The sequence below is a fragment of the Hypomesus transpacificus genome, chromosome 6, assembly GCF_021917145.1.
Source record: "Hypomesus transpacificus isolate Combined female chromosome 6, fHypTra1, whole genome shotgun sequence".
In the NCBI taxonomy this organism is placed as follows: domain Eukaryota; kingdom Metazoa; phylum Chordata; class Actinopteri; order Osmeriformes; family Osmeridae; genus Hypomesus; species Hypomesus transpacificus.
In genome coordinates, this window is record NC_061065.1 from 11254056 (window position 1) to 11277182 (window position 23127).

General features: G+C 41.4%; 3 protein-coding genes and 2 long non-coding RNA genes across 6 annotated transcripts; 2 read left to right on the plus strand and 3 right to left on the minus strand.

The window, feature by feature from the left end:
- The first annotated feature begins 63 nt into the window (after positions 1 to 63).
- Positions 64 to 2678, plus strand: atraid (all-trans retinoic acid-induced differentiation factor). Its single transcript, XM_047021271.1, has 7 exons — positions 64 to 400; positions 585 to 718; positions 874 to 942; positions 1048 to 1119; positions 1215 to 1336; positions 1426 to 1526; positions 1741 to 2678. Exons 1-7 carry the CDS (start codon positions 311 to 313, stop codon positions 1843 to 1845), a joined length of 693 nt encoding a protein of 230 aa, XP_046877227.1. The 5' UTR covers positions 64 to 310; the 3' UTR covers positions 1846 to 2678.
- Positions 2679 to 3450: 772 nt separating this feature from the next.
- eif2b4 (eukaryotic translation initiation factor 2B, subunit 4 delta) lies at positions 3451 to 9019 on the minus strand. The gene is made up of 13 exons (XM_047021235.1): positions 8955 to 9019; positions 8334 to 8365; positions 8049 to 8229; positions 7558 to 7815; positions 7332 to 7414; positions 6054 to 6145; positions 5753 to 5867; positions 5366 to 5442; positions 5044 to 5146; positions 4702 to 4829; positions 4268 to 4445; positions 3894 to 4074; positions 3451 to 3756 (listed from the first exon to the last, which is right to left on the minus strand). Exons 1-13 carry the CDS (start codon positions 8995 to 8997, stop codon positions 3557 to 3559), a joined length of 1671 nt encoding a protein of 556 aa, XP_046877191.1. The 5' UTR covers positions 8998 to 9019; the 3' UTR covers positions 3451 to 3556.
- Positions 9020 to 9838: 819 nt separating this feature from the next.
- LOC124468513 lies at positions 9839 to 12917 on the minus strand. The gene is made up of 2 exons (XR_006956193.1): positions 11770 to 12917; positions 9839 to 10386 (listed from the first exon to the last, which is right to left on the minus strand). It is a non-coding gene; the product is annotated as an uncharacterized LOC124468513 (long non-coding RNA).
- Positions 12918 to 17201: 4284 nt separating this feature from the next.
- LOC124468515 lies at positions 17202 to 19742 on the minus strand. The gene is made up of 3 exons (XR_006956195.1): positions 19659 to 19742; positions 18895 to 18970; positions 17202 to 17828 (listed from the first exon to the last, which is right to left on the minus strand). It is a non-coding gene; the product is annotated as an uncharacterized LOC124468515 (long non-coding RNA).
- nme6 (NME/NM23 nucleoside diphosphate kinase 6) lies at positions 19130 to 23043 on the plus strand. Of its 2 annotated transcripts, none has more exons than XM_047021283.1 (6): positions 19130 to 19438; positions 19689 to 19783; positions 20254 to 20356; positions 20772 to 20811; positions 21654 to 21814; positions 22069 to 23040. In XM_047021283.1, exons 2-6 carry the CDS (start codon positions 19691 to 19693, stop codon positions 22218 to 22220), a joined length of 549 nt encoding a protein of 182 aa, XP_046877239.1. In that variant the 5' UTR covers positions 19130 to 19438; positions 19689 to 19690; the 3' UTR covers positions 22221 to 23040. The 2 variants fall into 2 exon arrangements, with proteins under 2 accessions (XP_046877239.1, XP_046877241.1); XM_047021285.1 differs by lacking the exon at positions 19130 to 19438 and adding an exon at positions 19448 to 19546 and having other exon boundaries at positions 22069 to 23043.
- Positions 23044 to 23127: the final 84 nt, after the last annotated feature.

Sequence of the window (23127 nt, forward strand, 5' to 3'; positions counted from 1 at the left end):
CGTTTGTTTTGGGAGCGTTCACACACACCCGTTTCGTTTCCTGCTGTCTTATGGTCGTTTCCTATGTTCCTAATTATTGATTTCAAGAGTAGTAGTTGTTGTAAAAACATTCAGGAATATTTTTTTTTATGTACCCAGTCGAAATTAATGATTCAAGTAAAGTGTACCGGATTCAGTCAGCCCCATAGTATCAGTGATAAATGCCGCCAAAAATAAACCAAGGACACGTGGGACAGTGCCACCATATATGGAACGAAGCCCAAACACATACCGTAATAAACGGGTGTGATGATGACGATCGTAGCTGAAAATGACAACTAGGTATTGGCATTATAGAGCAGTATTCATATTAATCATAAATGTATGTTTATATGCGAGCTGCCAACACACTGACCTGCAGGTAAGTGTAACTTGCAAATTAAACTATGGGTCATGTAGGCTACTGTACTTGCGGGTGATAGCTTCGTTTTGTAGCCTAGACTACTGCAAAGAGTAATTCTTTTAATCGTTGCCGCACAGAAGATTACTTTCAGATTTTACTGATGTGGTTTGGACAGTTCCTCAAAACAACTTTATTATGTTAGCTATGCCAGCGCTGTAACGGGACACTGCAGAATGCCACCGCATTGGGACGATTTTGCACTTCAGTCGAGGGTCTGGTAGACGGCCGATGCTGTTTGCGAAATGACAACCCAAGCGAAGCTGTCAACGTCATTGGGTAAAATTGCTGAAATATTTGTACTCATTTGCACTTATTAGAGCGCTGAATGATTGTAAAATCAGTTGTTGATTAGTGTTTTTCCTGAGGTTTCACTGAAACTTGGTGTCATCATGCCATGTTTTCATGTTCCCTGTCATCAATCCTTTTTTCAGATTGGATTTTTCAAACTGTAATTTGAAACATGTGGATGACCTTCAAGAAGCATCTACTGCTATAATGATGTATGAGACCGTTTATGTTACGTAAGCTACAAAATAGTTATGTACTTTCTGTTTATATACTTTTTCACTTGTAACTTTCACTTTCTCTCTTTCGTGGCCTCGCAGAGATCTGTCACTCAACCCTATTTTCAACTTGAGCGATTCAGTGTTTCAAGGATTTATTCAGCTAAATTACATGTAAGTAGGCCTACAATGAGCTGTGTAATATGAATGGTTCAAAGTATCTTCCTTCCTGCTAACGGTTTTGTGTATATGTATCTGGGTTCTCACAGCAATCTGCCTGCGAATCTTGGATGTCCAGGCGGGAATGCATCCTGGGAGAAAGTGGAAGTTAAAGGTGACAGTTGTCTTTGTGAAGGTCAGAAAAACGTTTGCAACCAGACTGGACAGATGTGTAAGTCTATTTTAGTCTATTACAAGTGTTACAAGTGTTATGTTGTAGTGGCTGTGTTATAGTCTTGTATTAATTCCAAACATCTACAGCTTTAAATTGCCCAGAGAACTCCCTCTGTGCTCCTTATGGCCCTGGTCTCTTTGAGTGCAGCTGTGAACACAACTTTCATGGATACAAGTGTCTGAGAGAGGTCAGTAAACTCAAAACAGACTCAAAGTCTCAAGAATCTTCATGATCAATGAGTCCTAGAAAGCATAACCCCAACATATAATTACTGAGAACACACTGACATCTTTGATTTTATTATTTGTTTAATGATAATGTCACCCAATTACATTTGTGCATGTAGTAAAAAAAATCTGTTTGTTGAAAGTAATGTTATGTTTTGTTTGTGTTATGAACAGGGAGAGTTCCCTCTCGTCCTGGTGTTTGGGCCTCTGGCGGCCTCCACTGTTGGGGTCTCCATCCTGCTGTGGGTGACCCAGAGACGCAAGGCTAAATCAGTCTGAGTTTGAACCTGAGACTCTGGTGTAGGGCCTTGTCCCGGGTCTTTTTGATAATTCAGTTGAGGGATGCTGGACAAAAAAAACATACTGACATAGCTGACTGAGTTGATCTCAGTTACATTTAGGAGATGCTCTTATCTAGAGCGACTTACAGTAATTACAGGGACATTCCCCCAAGCAAGTAAGGTGAAGTGCCTTGCCCAAGGACACAACGTAATTTTGTACGGCCGGGAATCGAACCAACAACCTTCTGGTTAATAGCCCGACTCCTTAACCGCTTAGCCATCTGACCCCCCAGTTGAAATGTTAATGACTGTTTTGTCTTTGAAAGGCAGCTAAAAGTTTTTTGCAAGAAGTTTTTAACTGACATATTGATTTAAAATGTTGTATGAATGATTGTTACTCTACCATAAAAGTGCCAATTCTACATTCTGACTCTTTGGGCAACCCAGAGTTCAGGAACTTGACATGGTTGTTTCATGACATGTAGTTTAATCACTAAGAGTTGCATGAAAATAAGAGCCTTGTTCCACAGAAGAACGGCGGCTGATGCCAGTGGAGTCAATCCTGTTAAATAAAGTTTATTGAGACTCCAGAGATTCATGACTGATGCATGTGATGCACTTCGCATGTACTTTTGTTGTAGCATTAATGCTCCTGAAACAATTAAAGCCATGCATTTTCAGGGGTACAGTATTTTATCAGAACATATCAAAAGCTATAATTTAGGTCTACAGTTTGGTGTTAAGTTAAAAAACAACACATTGCTTACTTATGTGCTACTGTTTAAAGATGTGTATTTAATCTTGAATTAAAGATTTATTAGAGAAACTAAAGGCGGACGTTGATATTTGAAGACCATGTTCTTATTTCCATTTCTTTGTTTCTATTCATGTCAAATTCTAACATTGCTCAGTTGATATGGAATCTTATGTTGTATGTCAATTTAAGTGGCTTATTCTGAGAGGCTTGTGTCTCTTGATGAGATGACCTGAGACGAACTGTTGCAGCTGACAGGAGGTCAGGATTTGAATAATATAGCTGAGATAAGGGTTTTAAAAGCTGACAGATGAACTGACTGTTTGAGCAGTTGTTTGTGAAACAGCTGACAAGAGTAAATTACGTTCAGGCTGAGATAGGAAGAGATGGTTCATGGGTTGATAATGTGATTTTGCTGCTAAGGGGCAATTTTGTGGTTTGTGCGGAACAATGGAGACTGCTTAGTTTTAGAAACTTTAAGGGTGACCTTTATCCTGTAAAGTTAGGATGAAGTCAAACTATTGATTAGCTGATCATAGTAAGGACTTAGTGAAAGACGTGACACATACGCTGATTGAATTGACAAATGTTAGAACTATCCTGAGAAAAAGGCAGTGTATTGGGTCCAGTATCACTATCCTGAGGCTGCTAATACTGGCTCATCCTCTAAAGACGGATGTATATAAAAAAAAGAACCTTTTAAAGTCTACATGAATATGACCTCATCCTGGGCATTATAAACCTAACCTTACGCCATATTTTCACAACCCTAAACAACAAATTAACCACGATACAACCACATACTCCCTTTCTCCACCTTCCAACTACAAAGGAACACACAGGACTCCATTTAAAAAGCATGTGCCATGTTCAGATATACATTTATTGCATGCCAAAAGCACAGTGTTGGTGTTGCTGCTAATGGGACGCAGGGATTGAGACCAATTCGACCGTCTCACTGATCCACATTTTTGACCCGCAGGACCACGGGGACAGAGGTGCAGGGTATCATGCCCAGCTCTGTGATCACCAGGTCCACAAAGTCCGGAGGCGTGACATCATAGACCAAGTTGAGCAGGCCCAGCGAGGGCACTTCCTGCCAGTGCTCCAGCTGCGTCTTCCCTTTCCGGGTCACCATCAGGTCATCAGGGTCGCCTGCCAACGATAACAGATTTGACGGTCAACCGGAGTTGGATCAGGATACACATCTGAGCACGTACACAAGTTGGCATCGTTATGTTCTCTCATTGTCTGCAATGCAGAAGACATAGGTGTGTGTCCCATCTCAATACCTAGCTCGTTGGACACAAATGAGTCAGTCTGGACCCTCTCGCAGAACTTGTAGGTCTCGCAGCACACCAGCACAGGCACATTGAAGGCCTTGGCCACCAGCGCCACCTGAGATGTCCCCACACGCGACATCACGTAGCCATTGGCCAGCAGTGCGTGGGCACCCAAGAACACTTTAGATACCTGAGAAGGGAGAGAGAAATGGATATATAAAAGAAGGGAGAGAGAGGAGTGAAAAAATAGGTGAGAAATAGGACTCAAGGTTTCCTACAAGCGATAATGTGTTTTCGGCATTTGAGGCTTTTAAAGATAAATAAGAAGATTCAAAGATTTAATCCCTGGTGCTGTAGGGGGGCACGGTAGTTTGTGAGCTCACCTCAGGTAGGATGTAGGAGAGGGCTGAGATGAGAACATAGGTGCAGCGGATGCCTCTCTGGACCAGTCTCCTCAGGGCCTCCCTGCCCTCCAGACGAGGCCTGCTGTCCACCACGATCACTCTGAACTTCCTGCTCTTCTCAGAGGCCTCGCATAGGATGTGGTTGACCAAGGATGAACTGGGGAGGAGGGGGGACTCAGGTAATCAGTTCGGTTTTCAGAAGCCACAACAACATCGAACATTTTGTTTTTTTTGTTTGATTTATGTAATACAATGTTTATCTGAGAGATGTTCCTCTTAAAAGGATTCTCTGTGTACACAAAGATTAATGAAACCAACACAAAATGGCAACATCAATCCAGTGTTTGTTGTGCTAACATGTCACAACGCAGTGAAGGGCTTATGGACAACAATTGGACGCATTCTTTTCTCACCATCCATATACTAGAATGACATCTCCGTCACTGATCTTCTCTATGGCATATTCGTATATGGCTTCGGCTGCCAGGGTGATCTTCTCATTGATATAACTGTCTATACAAGTCTGCAGCTTATTCTTGGCCTGTTAGGGAGAGGAGGAGAGAAAGGAAAAACTAAAGACAGACAGAATGAAATGGAGAGGAGCCTCAGCATAAGGGGAATATGGGATTCCCAATCCTTCCAGTACAGGAGGTTGATCCCCTGTAAAGCTGGAAACAGACCGCTTGTCCTTCTTTTTTGCCCAAGCAAGAAATGATCCAACCTCAAAAGAGTTCACAGAGTTGGCTCATCCTCACCTCCTCCTCTTTGCACTGACTGGGTATATTGGAGATCTCCTTCTTGATGTATTTGATCGCATTTCCCATACTTGCTGATAGAGGGCGACACTGATTAAGAAAACTGCAACAAAAAAAGAAAATGTTTATGAATTTGATTTTCAGCTGCAAAATATGATTATTTTACAGATCATTGATTAATCAATAATTCATTAGATGCAGAAGTGTCACAAAACATAATAGTAATCACAAGCCCAACATTGGATCATCCATACTGATTTAGATTACAAATGGGATCAGATGGAGGGGTCAGATTGATGGTTCTCTACATGGGCCCCTGTACCTGATATAGGGCTTCAGCTTGTTCACCAAGTCCCTCGACAGCTCCTCATTGGGGGGGGTGTTGTAGTCCCTTATGACCTGTGTGGATGTGATTTGCAGTTCTTGTAAGGCAAAGTGTATAAAATACAAATTCACCCATGACAAAGTTAAATAACATTAGAAAAAATGCCCATTTAGGACCTATTTAGCATTGAGTTTGGTTGGGTGGTTCAATAAACTGTTAAACCCAAAGAGGTTAAGGTGAGTAAAACAATTATTAAAGAGGTAGGAAAGGAACCCCCATAAGTGTTGATCTAGAAGTCAATTTCCTGTTTAGCTACAGATACTGTAAAAAAATAATAAATCACCTCAAACATGCCTATTGGAGCCGGCCTGCTGTGGTCTGTACCTGTTTGAAGGCGTGAAGAAGAGCCACCGAGCGAGCGTTGGATCCTGCCACGATGCCCTGAGAGTACTGCAGACCCAACCGCACAACCGAGGGGTGGATCACCATGGAGGGGATGCTGCCACAGACACAACCAACAATCACCAAAGCTTTCAGTACATTGTTTAAATATGGATAATTAGGCCTAATTGGACCCTTGATGTAATAATAGCTTAACAGTGCTTAACTGCTTGAAGGTTCATTCCTTTGTATTTGAAGAATGCAGACAGTTCTGAACACACGCAACGGTGTCCAAGGCAACTACCTGATCTGCTGTGTGAGAGGTGCTTTCTTGCTGTACTGATGAAGGTGAGAGAAGAGGCTGACTTTGTACCCGTAATCGGACCGGAGCGGGATCTGTAAAGAACAGATCTTAGCTGTCACTCTTATACTGTGAGAAACCCCCTGGAGAAAGGCATGAGGAGGTCAGAGGGACCGATGACAAAGAGGTGAGGGACAGTCACCGAGGCAGCCTTGAGACAATCAAGAAACAGTTAAGACACAGCAGCAGGCACAGATCACAGAGATAAAAGGGCCCTTAATAAACTTCAGGAAAATATTTGCACATGCAAAATAAGATTCATTTAAAAAAGTAATTGTCTGATTAGAGATTCATTTCAATTTCAGGCTGGGGTAGGTCATATTATTGAAACTTTATGTTGATGTTTTGCTAAATTTTCCTCTCAACTGCAGGTTTGGTACCCTTGTAGCTCACGGGAGAATCTAGTGCCTGGTGCTCAGGCATACAACAGAAATCTGACATCCAGAACAAAACAGACATCTGTGCTTCCATCACAACATGGCCCTGGAGGAGCACAGAACACCACAAATCAGCAGGAGACTCTTAACCACTGATTCATGTACTGTACATCAACTATATAAAGCTGTATATATAGTTGTTATATATTAATATTATATTTCCCCTTATTTCTGTCTGTATTTATCTCTTCTCACTCTCCCACTTTCTCTGTCCATCTTCCATTTTCTTTCACTTTATACCTCTTTTGGCATTTTCCATTTCTTTTGCTCTCCTTCTCATTCTTTCTCCCACCCTCTCATTATCCTGTACAACCTTTATAACGCAGGGAGATTAAATCCCCCGAGATCAAAACGAGATTGACAATTAAAACCAGAGCACAAAGTGGGGGTGGAAGGCAGACCTTGATGCCAGATATCTTTTTAGCAGTGCCTTGGCCTTCAGTCTGAAAGAAACATGAGGTAAAGCACATACAGAGAGAGAATGACAGAAGTGAGGTTAGGATGACGAGGTGATACTGACGTACTGTTGGTTCAGTTGAGCTAACGTTAGTGCTGTGAGATTGGATTACTTCATTCCTCTATAATGCTTATTTTCAGACCTGTGATGATTAAGATGTCCACTCTTTTAAATGTTTTGACCCAGCTCAGGGTTGTTTTGGGACACAGTTAACATAATTGAAGACACTAGTCAACACGTTAGTGGGACAAATTGCATGACTGATCCTATAACGGCAATAAATGAAATCAATGGAAGATAATATGAAGAAAATAAATGGCGCCCAACCTGTTGTCTTTCCAACTTCTTGGCAAGTTTTTTCACCACTGCAGGGTCATCTACTTGGACATGTTCTGGAAGCCGTTTCACCACTGTTGGTAACAGATCAAAAGGATTCTACTAAGTGAAGCAAACAGATTGTGTTCAGCTGTCATTCCGTCAACAATGCAAGTATTAGTCTGGCCAACTACTCCAGTGTGGTAGGCTTACTAAATACGTTGTGACTAACTCATACCTGGCTGGAGTTCATTTGGGGGAGCCTTGGGTTTGCTGGAAGAGGCCTGTGGGCCAGGCTCTCCGCCCTTCTTGCCCTGTTTGGACGCCCGGTCGGCCTCTTGCCGCGCACGCCTCTCTGCCTTTAGTTCAGCTTTACTCTTAACAGGCTTGTCTGAAGAGGCGGGGCCAGGCATGGGGCTGGGGCCAGGAACTTCAGAGGCAGGCATGGGGGGAGATGCAGCTGAAGGTGCAGGCACTGCTGAGGGAGCTGAGGGAGCTGAGGGTAGAAGACAGACAGGTGCCAAGACCAATGAGAAGCTATTTGTAGATCCATGCATAAGGCTAACAAGGAAAAGTACAGTTGTTCTGGTATTTTTATTGTGTAAGGGGGGTCTCCATTACACTAACCAAGCCAAACTATAGCCATGTTGATTAATACATAATATTGCTCAGCTATCTGAAAGTAAACAATAGAACAATTTAGCATGGCACCTTCCTTGTAATTTTTACCTTTTTGTGTTGGAGGTTTCATAGACAGTAGTGTCGAGGATGGGGTGACAGGCTTTTCTTTATCTCTTTCCGACGGGGCCTTTTCATCGTTCTCACCCTTTTTATCTTTCTGTTTCTTCTGCTGTTTCTTCTCCTTTCTCAGTCTTTGTTTCTCCTCTTTGGTCAACTCCTTTCCTTCAACCTTTGGGTTAGTGATCCACAACAGGTTAAACAGTTAACAGTAAAGTTAAACTCATTGTACTTGAACCAAGTGAAAGAATATGACAATTCTAGAAAAGAAAATACCTTTGCACGTGTAATGTCAACTGCAGGTCCATCTGCAACAGAGGGTGAAAAAGCACACTGGTGACTTAACAAACAGCAATTCTGTTACTTGGCTATCTGATGGTATTTGATTCGTGTGATCGTAAAAGAATCGTCATGCAGGCATGAGAATATTATCCAACCCACATTGCACTCTAGTTGGCTAGCTAGCTAGCCTGCAGTATGAAACTAGCTTGGAACAAGCTAACTAGTCAAATATTGGATCAAGAAACCTACTGATTCTATAAGGACATCATCGTGTTTCGGTGATACAAACATCAGAGAAGCCATGAGTAATTGAAACACCTAAGAGTTTATTTCCTTAATGAACCGAGTACATGATGCAACATTCATCAACAACATGAAAGTGGGGCCATACGGTACCCAACATCTTATGTCTGTTCAGTTAACTAGCTAGGTAAGCTAACCAGTGATGCTAGCGAGCTTTTTAGCTAACTTCCATCAAGAAAGACCAAAGCAAATCCAGCGTCACCAAACGTCATAAAAAACGACTGTTTGGAATATGTAACTCTGCGATATACGTTACAATGCAATTCCACTTTCACTCCGTTTCTCTTGGCAGTCATGCCTTTCCAGTCTCACCTGCTTCTCCTGTGTCAGCCATGTTTACGATAGCTTGGCTCATCAGGAACTGACACTAACACCACTAGAAAAATGTAGACTGCCCTCTTGCGGTAAAAATGTAGGTAATAAATAAGTCCTTATGACACTAAGTTCAAACTTTGAATGAAATGGTGCTTGATACAACATATTATGCAAATATCATGGTAATATGGTATGGAAAGTTGAACAAAATCGGTCCTCCAAATCTTAGTGACATTCACGAACCAACCTCCAAAGCATCACTCCTCATATTTTTTTCTAATCTATTTGCTTCATGTAGGCTACCATAATTATCTAGTAATTTTGTTTTCATGGCTGGCACAACGTATTCCATGGGGTAGGACTATGCGCCAACCAGAGCAATGAATAGAATACAAACCTAACTATAACCGTGACAGTGACTTCAAATCTAGTTATGATACAAATACACATGTTAAGTTCCATCCCTTAACCCATTACCTCTACAGAACTGTAATGGGTCCCTAAGAGATAGATACATATCCAGATGTTATTAAAGAAGTCATAGGCCTATTTAGTATTCCCTGAAACACCAACATGTGTGTACTGTCCTGCTCTCCTAGTTCACTCTGCATGAAGGCCTTGTGACTTAACACCACATGCTGCTTTTTCATTGTGAAATATACTCAATTTCAGTTAAAAACACAATAAGTCAGCTGCAAACTATAATCAACTGCACTGATGTTAAATAAACTACGGTTTATGTGTTATAAAAAAAAAAAACATTTATCAGACGCTATCAGACGCTAAATGTTGCTTATAAGATGACTTAAATTTAACTAAAGGTTCCTTTTCAGCTGTATATTACTGTATGTAATTGTGTTCACACCCAATATGAAGAGACATTTTCATGATTTGATTATTTTATTCAGAGACAAATTTAAGCCCACTGAAATCATGCAACAAGTCAATCATTCTTTATTTTACAGGTACAACATTCAAAATATAACAGAAATATTTGAAAAAACAATAACAGACATAATGTCACATCAGCATGCAGAGACAGAGCTACGGCACTCTTTCGTTCCCTCCAATGGCTGCTGACTGAAATCACGACGCAGTAGCTGGTTGAAGGGGACCAAACCTCACAGAAACACCTGACTTGGTTCCATTTGACCAGCGACAGCAAGACGTGTTGCTTCAGGACGAGAGGGAGTACGAGAAAGAGAGAAAAAGAGAGAAAGAAAGAAAGAAAGAAAAAGGTAGAGAAAGTAGCCATTGAGTAGTAGATAGAATAGTAAAAGAAAGGGATGAACTGAGTGAGAAACAGAGACAAACAGAGAGAGAGAGAGAGAGAGAGAGAGAAATAGACAAAGAAAGAGACATAAAGGTAGTTGTGTGTAGAGTCATCATTGAGAAGACATGTCATCACGTCCTCTTGTTTCTCTCCTACCTGTTTAGAAGAAAGAGAAAAACAAAACCGTAAGAACAAACATGATCTTAAAATCAGTAACCACCTGTAAGAAGCACAGGATGTATAATACTGAACAAAGTTGTTACTTGGCAAATTGTGATGAATCCACAAAGGCCTCCCACACATATACCAAAGATGTGCCACTCTCCTACCCCACCTTTCTCCCTCTCCTGTTCCCTCATTTTAAAAGCCAGTACTATAACGGGAGGCAGCTGTGGCCTGTCAATCTTCCCTGACTGTCAGCAGTAGGACAGGGTAGGATTTCTATGGGGGTTTGTGGAGGGGGGTTTCTTCACTCTGCCTATCATGGCTCTAGTGTTCTAGCTGCACACGTGCCAAAGGGGAAGGAGACACTGTGAAGAACAACATTTTCACCTGTTGGCCTGGGCCACACACATACAAAAGTTACACTGCACACATCAACACACAAAATAGAACATACACAGAAAAATACACACACAAACCCCCTCTGCAAAAAAACACAAATTTTCAAATTCTCTATTCTTTTTAATATTCTTAAAAACTAGGAATATTAAAAATTATGAAAACAAGTTTGCCACCTGATTTTATTTTGAACACTGTTACTTTTCATTTCATGAAATCACTTCAATTGTCCCTCATTTAAAATATAACACAAAAAATCCCCTTCCCAGTTTGGCGCTCAAATCCCCTTGAAACCACACACTTCCTTACATTCCATAACTAGCGTATTCATATGGGGATATAAGGAAGCATGTCTTCACAAGGGGCAACAACTGGATTCATTGCTGGTGGGGACAAAGCACCCTTTCATAGCCCCTGTGAATGGAGCCACAAACCAGTTCCACAATGGTTAACTGTGAAGGAGTTGGACAGGGAAAGACCAAAAGGCTGCATCATGATACTGTCAGAATGCAACATTTTCAGATTAACTTTTGTGTTACAAATTACAGTACAAAACTGAATTTAAAAGCTTTAAAGGTTTTTTATCACAATTGAATTGCATTATCAGTTTGTCATGATACGTCATCTTTTTCTAAGCAGCGGTAGCTCTAGAAGAGTTTGTTAGTTTGATGGATAATGCTGTCATATTGGATGACCAACTGTTCCTCACAGTAACTTTAGATGTCCATGTGCCCAAATAACTTTCAGGGGTTAGTCAGTGATTGGCCACTACCAGATAAAGGTCAGTATTCAGGAAATGTTCTCAACCTTGCACACCATGTCATGCCAAGTCATTTTTTACCCAAGAACCAACATGATAAAAATACCCATTGTGAATTTGTTTTTAAAGTACCGTGTTTCATAACTATTCAAAAACCAAACACATTTGACACTTTAATACATTTGAGAAATCTTTAGTGAATTTGAATGTTTCCATACCTTAGTTGTGATTCCGTTGTGAGTGTCCCTGGAATCATCTTGTGACCTTCTGCAGATTGTGTGTGTGTAGGAGTGCTGCCACACACAAACACACACACTGACTGGAGTTATAGAGTAAGCCTGAACATCATTCCAACCTCTTCCTGACTTCCTATATTTTAAAATGATGCCTAAACTGTCATCGTTCACCTTTGTCTCTCCCTGCACAAATTCCACAGAGAAAAACCACCACTTCTACGAAACTTCAACAAGCACACTTGGTTACGTGAAGATCAAAGATTTCATTCAAAGGTAGGAAGAACACCTTTGAGTTCCCAAATTAGCCTCAGAGTCCTCCCCAGAGGAACCCCCCAACACTTGGCCTCACCTGTAAGAGGTGTTACCTCCTGTACTGTCCTGACCGAGAGGGTTGTATCCCTCGTAAACCAGAGACAGATCCAACAACTCTTCTAACGCCTGCTCCCACAAAACACAGTACACATCAAGGGATTAGATCACCAGAAGCCAAGATACAACAATACTGGATAGAATTTCATGGAACAGATATACTTTTACAGATGTCTGAATTAAAGACCTAGTGCCAGTAGTAACCCAAGTGTATACTGGTAGCAAACCAAACCAATGACCAATGAGAATTCACAACAACAAAGAAAACCAAAAAAGCTGTGAAGCTGTGATAAATACACACAATACGAACACGGTACATATCTCTGTAAGAGTGCCTATACTAAATAAAACTGAGGTAAAAACCTGAAAACACTCTAACTTCACTCCTGTCTGCTAACTTCCCTCACTCTTCAACTACTCCTTCATCTTCTCCCTCATGCTACACAGCCAACCGCTGTCATCCATTTCTATTGCCTCAACCTTCCCTCAGTTGTTTCTGAACCTTTCCTTCCTCTCTTCTTTCTCTCCGATGTACCATCCTCCTCCATGTCGAGCCGGTGGATTGTGTCCAGATTAGGCCTCGCCGCCCTGTCTTATCTATCCAACGGACGCGCCCCCCTCTACGGAGGCCTCCCACCTGTTGGTGTCCTTTAGAAGCCTGGGCCTCTCCTGCACCTCCTGCTCTGCCCAATCAGCCTCCTGACAGGGGGGAGCCAGCCTGTGAAATCACACCTCTCAGCTGTTTGCACTGGGCTCGAGATACCCTACACCCCCACCGTTGGTTCCAACCCCCCCAACTACCCTGTCTCCATCCCAACACCCTTCCCTCCATCTCCCCCCACCTCTCTAACCCACTCTTTAACGTTGAATGTCAATGGCTCCTTTTTGGAGGAAAAAAATAGTACCACATGGACAAGGAAACAACTGCTCTTGAGAGTTTTTTATTGGTTGGGTACAGTTCGAGCAACAGTCGCTGTCACAGCTGAATAAAAGGTTGGGTTTCGGGCCTCTGTGGATTTTGTAGTCCTATGTGGATAAATGACAGTATTACATGGGTTTGAGAAAGCTGGCATATTCCATCCAAGAGAATGTTATATGTATCATGTTGCTTTGCGCATTCTGATATTACACTTCTGCTCTTGTGTGTATTCCACATGTTAAGACAACTTTTTTATGTAATCTGTAACTGTGCATATGGAATGACTTAAACACATGAATTAAATCTAATTTGGCACGGTTGAAAAAAATTTAAACGCATTTTACTGCTTCTGAAAATGCATCATAAGTATTGTGTAACCAACACAATTAACAGTCTGTCTTAAAATTATATGAAATTATTATAAATGATTATACATTATTATTATAAGTGTACTATTACACTGACAGAGCAACATACTAACACCTTTAAAAGCCCTCTCTCACCGGGGATGTGGTTTGGTTACATTCCAACATCCAATCCACTTTTAAATGTGAACATTAGGGCCTGCGGGGTCAGACATGGAAGGAGTGTGAAGCATGTCTTGTGGGTGTTCTCATGAGTTCATAAACCATGCAGTAAATCCAAGATTGGCCACTATAGTATGCCAAACAACCCCCAAGAAGGTGACTATTTCACATTATTTATTGTAGATTTGGAGTGATTTTTTGATTAAATGTAGACTGGATTTGAACATTGTTATGTTTTTTGTACTTTGCCCTTTTACGTGGCTGTCAACTGTTGGTTGGCCACAATTTCCTCCTGGGGATCATTAAAGCAATACTCTACTCCACTCTACTCAACTGTACTTTGTATGCTATAAATAGGTGTCCATGTACAGTACCGGAAAATTATATGTAGCTGGTATTTTTATATATTGCGAGGAAATGAAACAACAAAGACAGAATTTTTTTTACATACATCTTTCTACGGGTAGTGTCGGTCACCGGATATATGCTATAATTCTGAGATCTAAAAGCATAATTCCTTGATGTGAAGGTTTGAGTCAGACTTGCATTGGTAGCAAGTGAGACAAGTCATCTCAAACATCCTAATCAAGCCTTTCTCTTCCCCTATCCCCATACATGAACATGTATTCAGCTTCTCTCTAGCCCAGGAGATGATTACCCATAAGGATTGTCAGTTTCAGCTTCAAGGGAGCTTGGCCCACAGATCCATTTTCCTCTGCAGCAAGCACAAGTAGCTCCACTAAGGTCAACACCTGTGTTCTAAAATCAGACCTAGGGTGGGGGTGCCATTGGAACTGGGGGGGGAGGGCAGGAGGGGGGCTCATTCACAGAAAGCTATGGCTCTGAGCAGGGGCTTATAATGAAACCAAATGCTGATGCTATTTTAATGGCATTTGCAATCTACAAATAGAACATCTCATCTTTGTAGCTATGTCCCTGTCATCCGCCAGGATGTCGACTACATTTGACAGTTGTTCGATATTCCCCATGGCTAGAAGCCGACACAGACACAAATGCAACATTTCCAGTTATGCCGACTATGTGGCAGATATAGAACGATATTGAATGTCTTTTTGTCACCAATTGAGTCCTTGGTCATTTAAACCGGACACAATGGCCAAGACAGTCACGATAATCCTGCTGTTCTTACTACTGCAGCAGCTGACTTCAGTTACATCTTAACATGGATGGCTGGCCAACGGTGACAATGATGTCCAATACAAGTTCTTACTAAAGTGGCAATTTTGGGGGGACTCGTTCCCTAATTATGTATGAAAAGGGTCTTTACTGGGATTTATCAACATGGTCTTACTGTATAGCTGTATCTACAGTGTAGGCCACATGGCAGTACATACCAAGTGAAGACTATCTTGCCACAATTCCTGTAAAACTCGTTGATTTTCATTCTAAATTCTTGTTTCTCAAAAACAGAGAGCCTGAGGAACAATTAGACCCCAAAAACAAGATTGGTTGGTTGATCAAAGTTTGAGTGGCGTGTCAACTCCAAAATGGGTCAGTAGAGTTATTTATATCCCATGTACACATGCCTCAGCCCAAGTCCCATAATCACTTTGTTCCCCTCTGTCAGACAGCCTTGCCCTACCAGCCAAAGTCCCACTGTGGGGGTAGGTCACAACTAGTTCTCCCAGAAAGACATATATTCCCTTGGGACAGCATGAATAAGCTAAGCTAACTCAAGCTAAGCTAACCCATTTCCCCAACAGTGGAGGACACAGATTCCCCTGGTAAAAATACACTGGAAGCTGACACCAAAGCAGATTCTCCTCTACTTCAATTTGGATAGTTTCCCTCAGGATGGAACAACCTAACAGCTTAGCCCAAACCTGGGTACCTATTTCTGGGAGGAAATTCCCTTTGAGAGGGTGGGTAAAGATGATATTGTCACACCCTGTCCCCATCTACTTTACCACAAAAATCGTGCCAATTAGGATGTGAGTTGTAGTTCGTTCGGCTGAGTATGATCATTTGATAGTAAGGGTCAAATAGTTTTCTTGTTTTACCATGGCATCTCTTCTCACAGGAAGTGACTGTATAGTTAAGTGTGTGACATCAAAACAATATATATAGAAATATATGTAGAATTCTACGTACAGTATATGTATTTCTACATATACATGTGAAAATATTTTTCTACCAGATTATAGTATGTTAAACTGACCCCTAAAAACTCATCATTAACCAAACAGTTGGTTTATAATTTGACGAGTTAAAAAGACCTGCAATGGCACATTTCCAAGTATTGCACTGCAGAAGAATAGCAGATTTATGCAGCTTGCTGTCATGCAAATTTGTCAGAGAATGCAGTTTCCTCTAGTTAATGCTAATGTTAGTTCATCATATGCTAATGCTAAACTGAAAAATATGTCAAACAGTTATGATAGCATGTCTGCCCCTATCACTGCCAATTGTTGTAAAACTTTCATTATGGACATCTATAATGAAGGAGGGTGGAGTGAAGCATAAGTAGCATTTGTAAAAGCAGGAGAGCCATTAAGTGGCTTTTTGCCATGCTCCTGACTCATTGTGAGCTGTGGCTAGCTGCTAGCTATGTCCTTCACTTGGCATGCCAGTTGCCACGGGGCTGAGGTTGACACAGCTGTTGCTGGAAGCCCGGTCTCGCATGGTGAGGCAATGGAGAGGAAAGGACAAAGGTCACAGCATTTAGGCTAAAAGGGAGAACAGGTGAGAATCTTGCCAAGGAGAAGTGGAGGGAATGTTCCCCAAATGAATCACAGAACAAAGGGGTTGTTGATGAAAACAAGTCATGAATACTGAAACAGACCAGTAAATCACAGGCCATTCCTCCAAATATTTCCACTCCAAAATACATCCCACGAAGTGCATCTAATCCGTAAAAAAAAATCACATCTGATTCAACCTGTCAACAGAATTGCGTATGTATAGTATAAGCGCATCCCTCGTTCTGTCTACTCATTATCAAGGTGCCACGTCCTTATATTCACTATACTGAAGACCAAATGGGGTTATGACAGGAAATGCACTTCTGACCTAGGAGCCTTTTTCGTCCCCCTACAACATCCAGCACATGAAAGACCCAGGGGTGTTACAAGGGAACGTGTGTCCCCTGTAATTGGTAACCCTGTTGTGAAAGTCAGCTGGCCTCCATGTCAGTGGGTGGCAGAGACTTAACGTGCTGGACCATGATTCTTTGCAGGTGACCGGGAACAGAGGTGTCAAAAGTTGGACATTCTCAGAGATCATGAAATATAACATGAACTGAAACTAATCAGTACAATGATACAGAAAAACGTTTTTTTTTTTCAAAACCCTACGCTAAGACATACTTTTTTATAGAAACACTTTTTATGTTCATATTCTCAGAATAATATCTGGCAAGAGTTGTTGAGAAGACTGTTGAGTTGCCGTCTCATGTTTATCATGCGGTTTACTTTCCATCACTCAACGTTGTGTTGATATGTGTATTTATAGAAGTTTGTCACTACTGAAGATATCGTGCAGCATGTCTCATGTGGTCTCTTCCACAGTAAGATACATAAATGAGAAAATTAGGTATCATTTTACAAATTGAGACAGAAACTTTATTTTATCATACAGTGCTGTCATCCAAATAATAATATTTGACTCCTTATCAAATAGCTTGATCATGTACGTACTGGGACCCTCCAAGCACTTAGCACACTATGCTCGAGCAGTAATCCACCTCATGTTACACAAGTCACATTTCCACATGACCCCCCTGTAAGACTTCTTGGATTGATACGCAAAACATTAGGTCATAAACAAACAAGATGGCTGTTTGAGATAAAATATTGTAAGTTTATGATACAGTTTTACATTTAGATTTGAGAGCAAGTTGAAAGTGGTACAGAAGTAGTGGTGTTGGGGCCATGCAGCTGCCCCACTCCCATCCAATGGTGTGACAACTGCAGCCGAGCCAGAAACAGCAGCAGTTAGCAGCACAGACAGGCAGCAGCTACCCCCAGAGAAGGGGGGGGGGGGGGTGCGTGGTGGTGTGTGTGTGTCGCTGTGTGCTCATACATGCATTTGTGTATATGTGTGTGTATGCCAATCTGTGTTTGTGTGTGTGACCATGACATGGAGCAGGATCAGTGTCTCAGTGCCTGCTGTCCAGCTCAGGATGCTTAATGCAGGAGTCAGCGATGATGATGATCCTGGCTTAGATGCCTCAGGACAGGCAAGCAGGCAGTAGCTGTGACTCTAGGCTTCATTCAGGCATTCATGTGGTTGAGGGAATCACAATGGGTCTGCAGTGAGTGAGTGAGTGAATGAAATGCTTTCTGTTCAGTTGTTTAATCTCTCCAGTATCAGATTTCTGTCATATTATATTGTATCAATGCACAACAAAGTGAATCTGTACTGTTGGATGTTTTTTGAATATCCAAGACATCAAAATTACTCTTAAAATGTGGTTGAACAGATGTTTATCTAAGAGAGTATGACCAAGTGTGTTTATCTGTAATCTAAGAAAGATTTGTGATCTAGCTAGCATGGTGGCTGTTGTTTTGGATCAATCTAAGGTAAAATCCCAGAGGTCAACAGCTAGAACTGACCCATATACAGTTCTTTATATGGCCACCATAATCCCACTTCGTCTCACCCTTAGTTTGCAATGTCATCCACTGCATCTACTTCAAACATGGTCTACGCCGCAGCTCCCCTTGCCCCCATGATTCTCCTCTATTCTTCCTCCTCCTGATCCGCCAACACCTACCTCTCCACTTCCTCACTTCCTCATCGTCAACTCCCCCCCCCCCCATCTACCTTCCATTGTCCCCTTTTCCTCCCCTCACTTCCCCCCTCCTCCCTTCCTCCCCCTCAGTGGAAGAAACAGCTGAGGCGTCACCCCAGGTCACATGGGGATGGCAGGTGGGACAAACCTATGTGGGACACCCATCCCCCTTTCCTTCCCATTGCGTCCCTCCCTTTCTTTCTCTTTTAAATGTCACCCTCGTTTCAAGGGTGTGGCATCCCTGTGTCGGAATGTGCCAGGTGTTCAGAGTCTCTCACGTTGACAGGATTCCAGAGACAGAAATCTGTCATATTTTATTCCATCTTCATTGCAGTCATGCCAGCATTAAAACACTCTACTTAAGGATCTTGATTAACTCATATAGTTTATGAAGTAAACATTGTATGTTTGTGTGGATCTGTGTGTGTTCGCAACCAAACCTCTTGGTATGCACATTTAGTGTAAAGTGTAATAATTATTTGGTGAGATAATGAACATATTGAAACTGTTTCAGTCTGCCACTGTAGTCTGATATTTACCATCAATGCTTTGTAAGGGAGAGAGCTGGTTTGCTGTGTGTGAACCTGGTATGCTGGACTGGTAGATCCCAGGTGTCTGTGGGACAAAGACAAGAGGAACAGGAATGTTGGGATTGTCATCATGGCTATGTTTATCTATCAACACAGAAAAAGTCACCATGGTGATGAATCAACTTCATGTAAAATTGACAGATTGGGCCACCTGGATCTCCATAATGATTTTGGTAGTGTAGAACGCAATTTGAATCCAAACGTACTTACAAGGGTATGACCTGCAAATTGTATCAATCAATTCATATAAAAAATGTGATCCAACGATATATCATGAAGGCATTCATTTCCCATGAAGGGGAAATAAAACCTTTTGTTTTGGAATTTCGCTTTCCGAATTTATGGTTATGCGGCTGTTTTGCCTAAGTTCGTGTGAAAGGTGTGTACTGATAGCGCTTTTAGGAAGGGGAACTGTAGATTGAGATTTCAAGGATCCGAGGACTGAATTTACTGACGGACCAGGTCAACAACTGTCCAACAAATTATTATACAGGTAGCTATTACATACTATAACATCGAAAAGACGATGTCATGCTGGCGGAGATAATCCCCAAAATACATGTTGAAATTTAAGCCAATGAATACGACTCTGGGTGGAAAAGTAGGCTTTTTGTCGACTGCATAACCTAATTCGAACCTTAACGTGAAACCAACGTTTGCTGTCTTGTTTCGCTTGTAAGCTAATGTGGGGGCAAATTTTGCTCAATACTCACAATTTGGTATGCGTCTCTTTTCTTTCCTAGCCATGTTACTAACCACCCATCGCTATGCAAAAGCACTGCAGCTCACCCTCGCGGTCATCAAGCCAGATGCAGTTGCACATCCCGTGATTATGGAGGTGAGTCGGTAAAGAACAATTACTGGGCGAGATAAATGGTTTGTTTACTTTGTCCTGTAAAAGTCCATGCCTAGGAATTGATTGAGAACATTATGAATCAACATGCTGTTCATGGTGTCAATTACTCAAGGTGAAATGGGATACAGGCAGAGGAGTTGCTATATACATTCAGAGCCAGTAGCACGGGTCATTAATCAACCTACCAGGGTGTTGACTAACAGTTCAAATATCATATAGCCTAATCCTCAATCGATCACAGTTATGGTAATGCTGTAAAACTTCTCTCCACAATAGTATCTGTTCCCATGGAAAGTAAAACTCCCAAGGGCTGTGACTCGTATGTGGATGTTGTTAAAAATATGTTTACATCCTAAACCATGTCCATTGACAGCTCAAGATCACCAAATGCAGGATTTAATTGGTGAAAACCAGTGACGTAAATGTTTTGTTGAAATGCTATTTCCTTACAGGCCCTCCACCAGAAAATCCTTGAGAACAACTTCGTCATCGTCCGTTGTCGAGACTTGGTGTGGAGACGACAGGATTCTGAGAAGTTCTATGAAGAACATGCAGGTTAGGCAGAACTAGTATAGGGCTCAAGATGTGTGACGCATGCGGGGAACAGAGTAAGTTAGCCTTAGGTGGAGCTATGTGTCTGCATGCTTCTATTAACTTATATATTATCTCGACCATCTGGCTCTCAAAACAATAAAAACATCTGTCTTTGACTGACCAAGTGAGTAACCTTACAAATACATTGAAGAATTATCCGGAATAAAGTTTAGTTGTGTGTTTTCATGATTAGGTTTATAGGCAAACTCTGACTATCCAAGCAAATGTCAACTCTATGACAACTTGACTTGATAAAATAAAACCTAAAAACATATAGAAGGCTAAATTGTGTTCTCTTTGCCAGAAACAAGTTTATTATGAGGTCTGTTTCTGGTAAGATCATTGTTTCATTGATCATGTTTGTTTTGCATTATAGGAAGATTCTTCTACCAAAGACTGGTTGAGTTCATGTCAAGGTAGGCTTCCATTTCAGTTCCTCGCCACCATTTTAGTAGCATTGATTTTACCTATCCTTGATATAGTAGTCTATACCTAATCCTGAAGTGAGAAACAAACAGTCACATATTCTCTATAGCAAGTGTTAGAGCTGTCGCCTATTGTATTTGCAGTATGTGAACAGGAAAACAGCTGTTCATATTAAAATGGGGGAAGAGTTTGTTTGAAACGTATTACACTTCCCACTGAGCCAGCACATAAAACACCATCTCGCTTTCTAGCCCAGGACCTGTTCCTTTGAATCATCCGTATCTGGGCTTTGAAGCAGGAACATTGGGCTCTCAATTGTCAGCAGATGGCCATATTTAGAATCCACTCTCATGGCCCTTGGTTGGGGAACTAGTGCACACCCTATCTACATGCATGATGCAGAGCACTGAGGACACAATAGTTGAAAAGTAAGAAAGCATACTGCTGCAGTGTTTCTCTGCTGTTGCCACGGCAACCTAGGCCTTGAGGCATTGCTCCAATGAGCGGTGATGTGGGATATTGCCACACAGCTGGAGTTGGCCTTTCTGTGTTTTATTTAGCATAAACCATTGGCTAAATATGTTTGATATTTATTGAAAGTAAGCAGTTTTCTCAGTGGAATTGTTGTTAAGACTGTACTGTCTTTTACAATGTCTGAATAAAGACATAAATAACTTGCCATTGGCTTGTGGTTTTTGAATAATCGTTTTTCAGCTGCTGTATCTATAGTGCCAACGATTGCATATAATGTAACAGTAAGGGTTATGATGGTTCTATGTACTCTTAAGTGCTACTATCTTGCTCAATCTCTTCTTCTGTGACTGTCCCAAAGTGGTCCGATGAGGGCATACGTGCTTGCCAGAGAGGATGCCATCACTGTCTGGAGGGAACTCATGGGCCCCACCAGAGTGTTCCGGGCCCGGTTCACATCTCCGACCACAATCAGAGGCCAGTTTGGACTCACAGACACCAGGAACACCAGTCACGGCTCAGGTGTGCACACGGTCACTTTCACCCCAGTGCAAATTCCTTTGCCATGCCCATCCATTTTGATGTGTGGACCAACAGTTTCCAATGTTATATTTGTCTGTCTAGATTTCATATATTAGTCATTCATATGTTTTAGCAGCCATTATTGAATTAACCTGTATTCATCTTTCTGTGAACTTTCATTGGTAATATATTTCCTACTTGCGTGTTTCTTGAACTGGTTGAATAACATATTTTCCATCTTTTCTGACCTTCAGATTCGTTGGAGTCGGCGCAGCGAGAGATCGCCTTCTTCTTCCCAGAGTTCCGTGTGGAGGAGTGGATGGAGAAGGAGGAGCCCTCATTCAGGAGGGGTCTGATGGAGTACGACCAGCAGAGACTCATCCACAAACTACTCGCTCACCACTGATCTCAGATCACACAAACACACAATCCTTGCTCGATTCACAGTAACTTGGTGGTTCTCAAGCTTTGGGCCTTGATCCCTTGGAGAACGTCAAACGATTGAAGCGATGCAGTGTATTTCCTTAGTACTCTTTCATTTAGATCATGGAAAAAAATACTACTTTATATTTGTACTATTTTGTCTGGTTAAAATACTATCTTTTTGCTTGGGGCTCACTGGAGTGTCAGGTGGGCGGCATTTTTGGGAAACGCTTACTTGTGTTATATGAATTTATCAAGTACACACAAGTAGATTTGTTTCTCGTCTAAATAAGTTGTTTACAAAGCCCATGGTTATGTTACAGTACATAATATGTATTACCACAAGAATACCACTGAAATTGTGTCTTGTGTGTATAATACATTCACCCTTGACATGTTTTATGTGGAACGGTGTAATGTTTGACTGTAGATTTGTTTAAAAAATAATGTTCTACTTTGATAAGAACTTAGATAAGCAAACTTAATGATTCCATACAACTTCCATGAAGTGATTTCATTTAGGAAAAACTAAGAATTAAGTAGTAAACTGTATTTATTTTCAGTACAAATGTAGACTGTTCTGATACACCTGACAGGATAAGTTAAGCCAAGAAGACAGTGTACAATGTGCCCTATTACAATTCATACAAAATATACAATTGGTTGTTATCCAGTTATAGACGCTGTACATCATGTAGACACAAACCATGTGTAAACCAGCCAACACTGCTCTACTGCATGTACAGTAGTTGTAGAAGTGTGCACATGCTTGTCTTCATGAATGCGGTTCGATAGAACATCATAGGAAATGTCAAAATTCTATAAAAAATAAATGCCCTTCATGCCGTTCACGTTTTCACAGTGTTAACCTTGAATAACAATGGTTTTAG

Coding starts and splice junctions, on each gene's coding strand:
- nme6 (XM_047021283.1), top strand. CDS start 19,691: ATGTTACTAACCACCCATCGCTATGCAAAAGCACTGCAGCTCACCCTC. Junction 19,784..20,253: donor CACATCCCGTGATTATGGAG/GTGAGTCGGTAA, acceptor ATTTCCTTACAG/GCCCTCCACCAGAAAATCCT. Junction 20,357..20,771: donor GTTCTATGAAGAACATGCAG/GTTAGGCAGAAC, acceptor TTTGCATTATAG/GAAGATTCTTCTACCAAAGA.
- atraid (XM_047021271.1), top strand. CDS start 311: ATGACAACTAGGTATTGGCATTATAGAGCAGTATTCATATTAATCATA. Junction 719..873: donor GAAGCTGTCAACGTCATTGG/GTAAAATTGCTG, acceptor TCCTTTTTTCAG/ATTGGATTTTTCAAACTGTA. Junction 1,337..1,425: donor CAACCAGACTGGACAGATGT/GTAAGTCTATTT, acceptor AAACATCTACAG/CTTTAAATTGCCCAGAGAAC.
- eif2b4 (XM_047021235.1), bottom strand. CDS start 8,997: ATGAGCCAAGCTATCGTAAACATGGCTGACACAGGAGAAGCAG. Junction 7,415..7,557: donor CCCAAATGAACTCCAGCCAG/GTATGAGTTAGT, acceptor TGTTACCAACAG/TGGTGAAACGGCTTCCAGAA. Junction 5,443..5,752: donor TTCTTCACGCCTTCAAACAG/GTACAGACCACA, acceptor ACATCCACACAG/GTCATAAGGGACTACAACAC.